We start from the raw sequence: 9829 nt of genomic DNA on the forward strand, positions 1-9829 counted from the left end.
GAGGAGTGACGGTGCTAAAGTTTTATCAGATGCTCATCGTAAACTCCAGATTTATCCGTGCACTTTGAAAGACTGTCACTTCTTTAAGCCGAGGTGTCAACCCATGGCATCCTCAAGCCCCGCCCTTTTTCTGACGCCCCATGATCCCCCTGGTGCCAGCATGCTCCCTGTGCTGCTCCTGTTCTGTCCTGTTTATGTCTGTGTCACTGACCTGGGGCGTTTATGCCTTTCTTTCTTCTCTCCCTCTCTTCCTGTCCTTCTCTCTCTCCCTCTCTCTCTCTCTCTCTCTTCCTCTCTCTCTCTCTCTTTCTTTGTGTCTTTTTTGTAGCTAGCCTGCCTTTCCTGATCATTGAGACTAGCACCATAAAGCCATACCAGCGCGGGTTTTACTGTTTGGACGAGTCCATCCGCTTCCCCCGAAAAGAGGGAGAGACCATTAGTGATGCCGTGCTTTGTGGCGTTGGCATTCTTATTGGCACCGTCTCTGTAAGTCGACCCTATAACATCTCCCTTTGATTGCTGCTTCCTTCTTCTCAGACTCCTAGATTCCTCTCATGGACATGTCATCAAGCGTCTTAGCTATTTGTTATAGAAAATTAAAAAGAAAAACACCCCTACACAGTGCCTTGCAGAATACCCATATTTTTTTTTTTTTAAAGTCTGCAAACTTCAACATATTTGGGATTATATGTAGTGGACTAACACAAAATAGCTCTATATAGTGGAGGAGAATTTGTTTTGAAAGTCAGAAAATTGGGACCTGTGTTTTTTATTCAGACCCTCTTTACACTGATACTCCAAATAAAATCTAGAATAAAATTCAGAGGCGGGAAATAAAGCCACAAATTGCGAACTTGAAAGAAAACGAGGTGCAAAACTAAAAAGAATAATAATAATAATAATAAAAAAAACTGGGATTAAAGTCATATTACTGACTTTATTCTCAAAATGTTGATTTTAGTCTCATATTATCACAACTCTATTCTTGTGTTATTTAAACTTTTGTAATTTTATTACTTTATTCTCATAATTTAATTTTATTCTATTTTTTTTAAATATTATTATTATTATGGCCTTAACACTTGTACAAAAAAAGTGAGACTGTGGAAGTTCAGCATCCAGATGAACAGCCAGAATGAAATGAAATATGAATTTCATAGTCAAAGCCCACGCCTGTCCATAAAAATGTATGCATCTCTATTTTGATTTTAATTCACTTCTGATTTATGCACTACTATGTGTTTTGCTCTGTCACATAAAATCCCAATAAAACGTAAATGTGGAAAAACCTCTGCTGGACACTGTAAATGGGTCGTACATGTATCCCACCTCCATCTCTAGTTTGTTTTTTCACCCTTTATTCTTCAACTGCTGCTTTGAGTCATTTTTTTTTCCAATATTACCTTATTTTTATGACTGGTTAAGTAGGTCAGAGGTAGTGAGCTTAAAGAGTTAGACGTTTGGATAACTTAGATTACATGGACCAAAGAGATGCTGCTGGTTCCCATGGTGATCTCTGGTGCTCCACGCTGTGCCTTGGTTAAATGCGACGTTGTTCTCTCCCATGACGTCGGAGCCTCATTAGTTGTGTTTCCATTGACCATTTGGCATTTCGAAAAGAAATTCACTTAAGGGAAACACCCCAATTTAGAAAAAAAAGTCTTGTTTTTTTTTTTTTTTATAAAACATTTTGGAACTGGGATGAGATGGAGTTTTGGTCATGTAGAAATGAGTTTATTTCACAGTGGAAACCCTTTTGTTTTTCGCTTCACAAGAGTCGTGATCAGCAACTAGCTGTTGCTACTGGCGCAAACCACGAAGTAGACGACAAGAAGAAGTTGGAGGATGTTCTGTAATGACTTATCACAAACAAACTTACTCACATGTGATTTTAATTGCGTTTTTTTTTTGTTTGTTTTTTTTGTGGAAACACAGCAATTGCGAAATTGTGGAAGGGGGTATTTCAGCTGAATATTGACAAAGTTTTTCTGCATTTCTAATGGAAACACAGCTAATGATAGCCCGGAGTGTCTCACAGCATGAAGCTCTTGTTGGTGTTACTGTGTTCATACTTGAGTAAAACGGGATAACTCCAGTGCCGTGTGAGCAAATTATGATGGGGCCAGGCGTAATGGAAATATACTTTAATCAATTGGTGCCACATGGTTAGTGTAGGTGAAGTTTACAGTCCCCAGACTTAGGGGTTCCCAGGCTCAGCCGTCGCCTCACCGGCGTCTCGTTGCGATCTCCTTAGTGGGCACACACACACACACACACACACACATTTATATACACTGTACCACAGTACCAGCTCAGCTCTTCTGCTTATTGAAAGCAGGAGGAGGAGTAACAGTGGGCTAGTTAGCCCCCCTCGCATGTTCACATGTGGGCAAAGCTGGCGTGTCTCACACAGCTGTCTTCCATTAGTGGCGTCTACTGCCATGCCAGCACCGTTCCTGCTAACAAGCTTGTGTACACACATAGATGCACGCATGTACACAAATGCACTTGGTGTAGAAGAAGAGCAGATTCCACTTTGGCTCGAAGCGTAGGATGCGTCTGCTCCGACGCGGCCAGAAACCGAGGGGATAAAGCAGGAGTAGTGGACTGACTGTAAATGCTGAGAATTCAAATAAACTAGTGTGCGCGCTTCTAATCTTCCACTCTGATCAGAGCGATTCGGTCCACCATCCTGTTTGTTTCTGCTGGTTATGAGTCATTTATCTGCCCACACGGCGCTGAGGAAAGGCTGGGATATCGACACTGAAAACTTAAAAACATAACACTCAACAGCAGGGTTCATATTCCATTAACTGGCTTGTCTCATAGTCATCTTAAAAAGAATTTCATAGGAAAACAATTGTATAAACTCTCTAAAGTCATGGGAGAGAAATCAGACTTATCTGGCTACGACATATAGGCAGATGACAATGGACACCTTTTGGATGTCTAACTTGCGAGAATCATCATTTAGTTTGTGGATCAGAAGAACACAGTAAAGAGAAAATGGGCACTTTAGTTCAGGGGCATTTACAAGGGTCTGTAAGTAACCCTTATAGTATCTTCATGCTGTATAAATCCAGATTTGCTCCAAAGAGAGGCGAATCTAACGGCCCATTGCCAAGACGAAGCCCACGCCTCCTGTTTTAAACACTTCTAATCTCAAAAACACGATGGTTTAAACAAACGGTGTTTGCGAACACGTAGTCTTCTGTGACATTTTCAGCGGGTGGCGATTTTACGAAAGCATTAAGATATAAACTGCTCATAGAGCGACTGGCTGTGAAGGGAGGGTCAAAGAGCCAGAGCAGCAGCTGTCTGCTGGGATACAGGTGGGCAGGTAAACATTTTCATAAGGTGTTTGGAAGGGAAGGGTAGCCGGTCCGCAGGGTCCTCTGGTTGGTAAAGTTTTGATTGATGTCTCTGTGCTTTGAGCTTTGGCTCGGCTTGAGTCCCCTTAGAGCAGCTGAGGTTCTTTCCATGAGGCTCGACGCTACTTAAAACCACCTGGCTGGAATACCACAGAAGTCATGGTTTGGCCAGCTGGACTTGAACTATGTAGCAGATGACATATCATAATCCCGTTTTTATATCAAAGTCTAGTCAGCCTGATTCATATAACCCCCCCAGTCATAGTGATTTGTTGAACTTTGATCATTCCCCTCACCCCTCCCGCACATCTGAGCTTTTGTTATTGTGTTTATCATTATGCAAAGCCCTTTCATTCTTCCTCCCTCCATCTGCCCAAACTGCCTAATGGAAAGGCAGGCCATGCTTAATATATGTGTTTTTTTCTGTTTGCATCTTCTGCTGTTTGTTCTTTACATACCGTCTACTAAATCTCACTCCCCATCCTGGAAATGAGTTTGAATTTTTTATTTTTTTTATTTATTTATTTTTTTTGCATGATTCGTACTAAAACATTAACATGTCGTAGTGCCTCATAGTGCCTTGCATGTAAATCCATTCTCTACCTGTGGGCTTCACAAGCACTCGTCTTACCCTCATGAACAATTTGTTTCTTTTAGATCGTGATCGGAGAATGCTTCAGGATTCACCAGCTGCACGTGGGAACCAAGTCGTTTGTTGGGAATTCTTACGTGGCAGCGCTCTACAAACAGGTCAGCTCGGGTTTTGCTCAAACGCTGAACTCCCACCACAGACACAGCATCTTCTCAGCTGCAGATCAGAGGTCGGATGGTAATTGTGCCACTGAGGGAGAGCGAGCTGCAGCGTCGGCGGCGGTGCTGGAGGAAGTGAAATTACGAGAACAATGCATTTCCACGTTTGTCAGCGTGATCGCTGCTTTGATTAAAATCAAAGCCTTGTTATTTTCAAAAGACTCTAAGAAACATTTGATGTAAACAGATAGGTTATCTGAAGACGTCAATGAACCATTTAGCGATAAAGCGATAAAGTTCCTCGGAGCATATTAATCCCCTGCTGACAGAAAGTCTAGATACTGGAAATGAGAAACCTGGCTAAGAACTTATAAACTCTCTCTTATAAATCGGTTTCTTAGGAAGGCCAGGACTTTAACTCATTCATTTGAATTATTTAGTTACATAGAATTTAACGTGTTAAAGATTTTAATACAATTAATTGCATATTTTCTTTTTAACATGCGAAAGTTCAGAGCGGAACCTTTGTTATTCACTTGTCGTCAGGTTCGGCCGTAAATCGATGGGCAACAAAAACACTTCTCTCTAAAACATTTGAATTGAGTCCCCCGTCTTATTCCTATCAGTGCTTCTACTGTGTTTAATTTTTGTCTTCTGCATTCCGCATATATCTGACCCCCACTGCGCGTCGTCTTGCAGATAGGCGTGTTTCTGTTCGGCTGTGCCGTCAGCCAGTCGTTCACGGACATCGCCAAGGTGTCGGTGGGTCGGATGAGACCCCACTTCCTAGACGTCTGCAAACCGGACTTCTCCACCATCAACTGTTCCCTCGGATACATCACCAACTACACTTGCACCGGGGACGAGAGCGAAGTGCAGGAAGCCAGGTGCGTAAAGACGCAACCGTGCGTTCACACGAAAGCACTCCTCGAACATCTAAACAGAAAAAAAAAACCTATGGGCCTAAAAATAATCTCTTTCTCCCTCTGCAGGAAATCCTTCTTCTCAGGACATGCCTCCTTTTCCCTGTTTAGTATGCTCTACTTGGCTGTAAGTAATCATTATTTTCTCTCACGCGCTTGCGGCTTCATTGGCAGACAATAACAGGAACAAAGCGTTGCATTGTTAAAGGCAGTCATGAGAAGAAAGAAGGCTGGGCTCTGATTAGGGGATTCAAACTAAATATTGTTTTGATTCTTTCATCACGTCGTCTCCTCCCTCGTTTTTATGCTTCCTTTGAACCCCGAGGAGACAAATGGGTGTTTCTCCACCTGTTTTCTTTAGGGCAGCTGCATGTTCATTTCCTGTTCTGTCCCTTTAACCTTGTGGGTGTCAGGTGAGACTCAGAGCTTCGGGGCTGAATCAGGCCTCTAATGGTTTTAATTACAGTCCTTTGCCAAAAAAGTTATGCAGGTTGATTTTTTTATTTTTTATTTTAATTATTATTATTTATTTCTTCTCTTGTCACCTGAAAACCGCAAAACTTTTTCCAGGGTTGGGACAACCTTAAACATATACAGTCTGGGCTACAGTTAGATCAAAGTCTGAACTTTAACTAGCCCAGTGAACGTTCAGACTTAAATTCAATTTACGATCCAGAGGCAAGAGAGGTTTGAGCATTTTTTGCTGGGGACTGCTGACACTAAAACAAGAGCGTCTCTTTAGTTCCTACGTTTATATAGCGACAGTTTTAACCTCGCTTTACGTGCCTACGAGGAAAAGACATAAAATCAAGGAAGCGGTCATTTTGCCAATCCGCAGTGAAATTTTAGCCGGATCGCCTTTGTTGCACATCGGCGAAACTACAGAAACAGAGAGTTTTGGGGGGGTCAAATTCAGTCGCCTGCTGATTAAACTCCAAAGTGAAAAAGGCGAGTGTGTACCACTTGATACTGTTGTGATTCAGCTGATTATGCAACGCCAGCAGTGACTTGTCTGGTCTGCGGAGAGCATCAAAATGGGACAGGAACTGGTGATCAACACGGACGCCTTTTTTTTTTTGTTTTGTTTTGTTTTGCAGTAATTGGTGCAGCCGATGCATACATGATAAAATGTGGTGACAGGCCAGACCCGGTTCTCACACCGGATTGACGTTTGGAAGTTCGGTTTATTGTCGCGTATCGCCATGGTGAGACGGCTTGTTGTGGGTATTTCCCAGCCTCTGGGTGAACCGACAACCACACTCTGGGCAGAGCGTGGAGTAGAGCTAAATAAAATGTCAGGAGGAAAAGAAAAAAAAGAGCAGAGAGGGATTGGAGATGTGCTGCATCCAGGCCACAGCTTAACACACTAGTCAGACCGATGCTCTAGATGTGGCAAACCCCAGGACTCCGGCCAGAGGAGGTTGGTCTAAACAAGGGGATGGAGAGCAGCTGATGGGTGCAAAGGAGAGCCCTGACAGTTTTTAGAGAACATTTCAGTGTACATAACCCAACCAGAAAAAAAAAGAGCCAAGAGTGAAGACATTCTTTGTGGAAACAGGAACTGGCTGGATTCTTTTTTGTTTGTGCCAGCTGAAAACCAGTCATGTGACTTTAGACCTGGCACCCTCTCTCGTGAAGTCAGCTTAGAACAGTTTCTTTGGGTTTTCATAGTTTAATTCAATATGCAGTCATGTATAAAAACAAAAAGCCCACCCTTTTTGTTTTTATACAAAAAGGGTATAAAGTCAAGAGGGTCAAGAGGGTATCCCTCTTGACTTCCAAAGGAGTCAAGAGGGATAATAGTAAACAGTATTTCTCGGATGGATTATGAGTTTACTTCCAAACAAGCTGAAGTACGTAGTAGAAAAAAGTATTCCCAACAACAAAACATTCACCATAGCAGCTAATCTTCCAGCTAAGGAGCAGCTAAGGAGTTGGTGTGCCAGCAAGTTTATCCCGATTTCAGACCCTGCAGAGCACCAGACTTACGACTTTTATCATTCAGTTTCTTGTAAAAAGAGAAAGAAAGTTACCAACAAGCAGAGGTTTAACCAAGAAACAGTGTTCAAGTCATTACATATTAAAATGTTTTGGAAAACACCATGGACCTGCTCTCTTTCAGCATTATTTTTACAAGCCAGAGTCACTAGTTGCAATACTTCTCATTGCAGGTTTTTTTTGGGGTTCCATTTGTATCAAAAATAAGTAGAAGTCATATGTGTAGATGTGTCGTTGCTATGTGTCGTTGGTCTATGTTGCATGTAGATGATGCATTTTTTGATACAAATGGAACCCCATAGAGTCTCATGACAAGTAAAACATCTTTATACCCACTTTGCATTTGTGGTATTTTCAGTATGATGAAGGGTCCCTTCTGTGAATTGGAAAATCTGAATTTGGCAAAGCACGCAATCAGTTTTGTTTTGTGCTCAACAAATCCCCCCCTTCCTACCAGCACGAAAAAAAAAAAGATGGGTTCTTCCCCTCATTCTCTGATCGTGTCTTTGCTCAGAAAGCATCAAACAGTCATTTCCTCACCGCCTCTCTGTGATTCTGAATCTTTCCGCTTCCTGCCCGGTGTCTTGTCGGGCCGCCGTGGTCGGAGCCGTGCCCTGCTCGGCTCATTCTGAAATGACACAGATAACTGGCACCGACCACGCGGCGCGCAGCAGCACCTCAGCCATGTGCGTGTATTCTGACTGGCTTGCTTTTTCTCTCGTCTGCACGCAACATTAGCATAAGTACATGCCATCCGGCAGCAAACGGGGCCCGTCGCTTTTATCAAACAGGAAACAATATTTGCGTTTGACATGCGAGCGGCTCCGCTGTGTTCCTTTCGTCTCAAAGCGGAGAGAGTGGAAGAGAGCTGCGTGTGAAACGAGTCCGCGTCCTCATTCCTTCTCGCTTTGTTGTGTTTGTTTGTGCTGCCCAGCGCGTTTAACACTTTGGACTTTGAGTCCGAGCAGCAGAAACCCCTCAGGGAGTGGGGTCTCAGCGGAGGCCGAGCTGGATTCTTTCGGAAACCGCCAGACTGTTTGCCGCTCCCGGGTCCCCGGTGTCATGGGAATCTGCCATTAGTTGGAGCCCTAAAATGGAGTTTTCAAATGTTTGAATTTTATTTTTTGTTGTGTTTTACTGTCGCGTTTTTACTGTCGCGTTCCTCGGATCCTATTATTGGAGACAAATTATAGGCGGGAGATGTGGAGTTTTAAAAGGGACAAGTTTTTCCTTCATACGGTCGTCGACTCTCTTATCGTGACTTTCTTTCAGCTTCTGCTGAATCAGGCTTTAGCTGGGCCATCTGGGTCTACTCACTGTAGATAAGGTGCTGTTGTCTGGCAGGTCAGTGCAAGTCTTTGTTTTGACAAAGATCAAGGCATTATTTCTTTCACCTTTAATCTCCGACGAAGCTTTCTCGACTTCATAAGCCGCGGGTGGCGGGAAGCTCTGTGACTCAAGTCCTTATCGAGAGCCCAGGCCCTCTACCTGACGACCGCAGCAAAGGAAGCCTGCAGTCTAAACATCGCAGGGAGGAGGAGACCGAGACAAGAAGGCATGGGCGGGATCACTTCCTTCGAGTCTGAGAGCAGAACAATAATTTAGTACCGGGGAGGAAATCTGTGGAAGATTTACAGCCACACCTTCAGTGCTGAGAAACATGTTTGTCCCTCTGACAGAGTTCTTCTTCGTTTCCTTTGCAACTTAAGGTTTCATGTCATCAAAACACATTTTAAGATCAGACAACACAACCCTGTAGAATGGAGTAGAGCTGAAACGATTAATCGATTTAATCGTGATTAATCGGTTATTGAAATAATTGTCAATGAATTCAGTAATCAATTAAATTGTTAACTGGAGTACGGTTTACAGATTTTAAAAAAATGACCATAACCCCCTACGCCTACGCTTCAGGCAATAAAATATTCATTTTCTCATTAAAATGTGAATCAAGTCATTTGTTTATTTGCATTTTTTAATGTGTTTCTAACATTGTACAGAATGGCTTAAATGCAAACTCAGCAGAATTTGCTAATTTTTTTTTTCATGCAATTAATCAATTAGTTACAAGAATAGTCGCTAGAGTAACTGAACTGAATGCTAAAATAATTAGTTGGAGCCCTAAAATGGAGTTTTCAAATGTTTGAATTTTATTTTATAAAGTAAAGAGAAATCTAACTAATCCAACCACATTATAAATCAACTGTGTTTGACCACATCTATTTTTGAAAGCTACCCACACCGCGGCCTGATTACTGTCAAACCTTTAGGATCAAGAAATCACTTAAACATACGTAACACTGTGAAACTAAAACAGCTTTTTAGAAAAGCGTCACACCTACACAGGGAGGTGGTCGTGTGATGGTTTGGGTCTGGAATCAAGAAGTCTGCCGGAAAACCCTGGAGTATTTCCCTGCACATATTGTTAACTCAGTGGATTAGATGACTTATTGGCTCAGGCCGTCTTTCGCAGGAACTCTGACTATTAGGTGTGAGAGACAGGAAGCTGAGGGCATGTCTGTGTGCAGAAACACAGGATGTCCACAGAACCTGGGTCGACCTCAAACCTCTTACATTTTAAGTGAATGAAGGGGGGGGAAAAAGAGCAAGGATGTGTATGTTTTGCACTCAAGCAAGTGACTGAAAGTGGCCTTGAATTGACTTGTTCCTGTTTTGGATCCCTTCAGCTTTTATTTTGACCCAGAAAGCAGTCTGGGTCTGGGAGCGGGGTCAGACGGAGGGAGACGCTTCCATTTTATTTGCAGTTCACACCAAGACAAAAAAAAA

At 42.7% G+C, this 9829-nt stretch overlaps 1 protein-coding gene across 1 annotated transcript in view; it reads left to right on the forward strand.

The window, feature by feature from the left end:
* plpp3 (phospholipid phosphatase 3) overlaps positions 1–9829 on the forward strand; it is a 36681-nt gene that overhangs the window by 19213 nt on the left and 7639 nt on the right. The window contains exons 2-5 of the mRNA XM_007550600.2: positions 329–486; positions 4029–4121; positions 4821–5008; positions 5114–5171. Coding sequence (XP_007550662.1) covers positions 329–486; positions 4029–4121; positions 4821–5008; positions 5114–5171 — 497 coding nt within the window. The remainder of the gene's footprint in view (positions 1–328; positions 487–4028; positions 4122–4820; positions 5009–5113; positions 5172–9829) is intronic.

The sequence above is a fragment of the Poecilia formosa genome, unplaced genomic scaffold (genome assembly GCF_000485575.1).
Source record: "Poecilia formosa unplaced genomic scaffold, Poecilia_formosa-5.1.2 Scaffold37, whole genome shotgun sequence".
NCBI lineage: Eukaryota > Metazoa > Chordata > Actinopteri > Cyprinodontiformes > Poeciliidae > Poecilia > Poecilia formosa.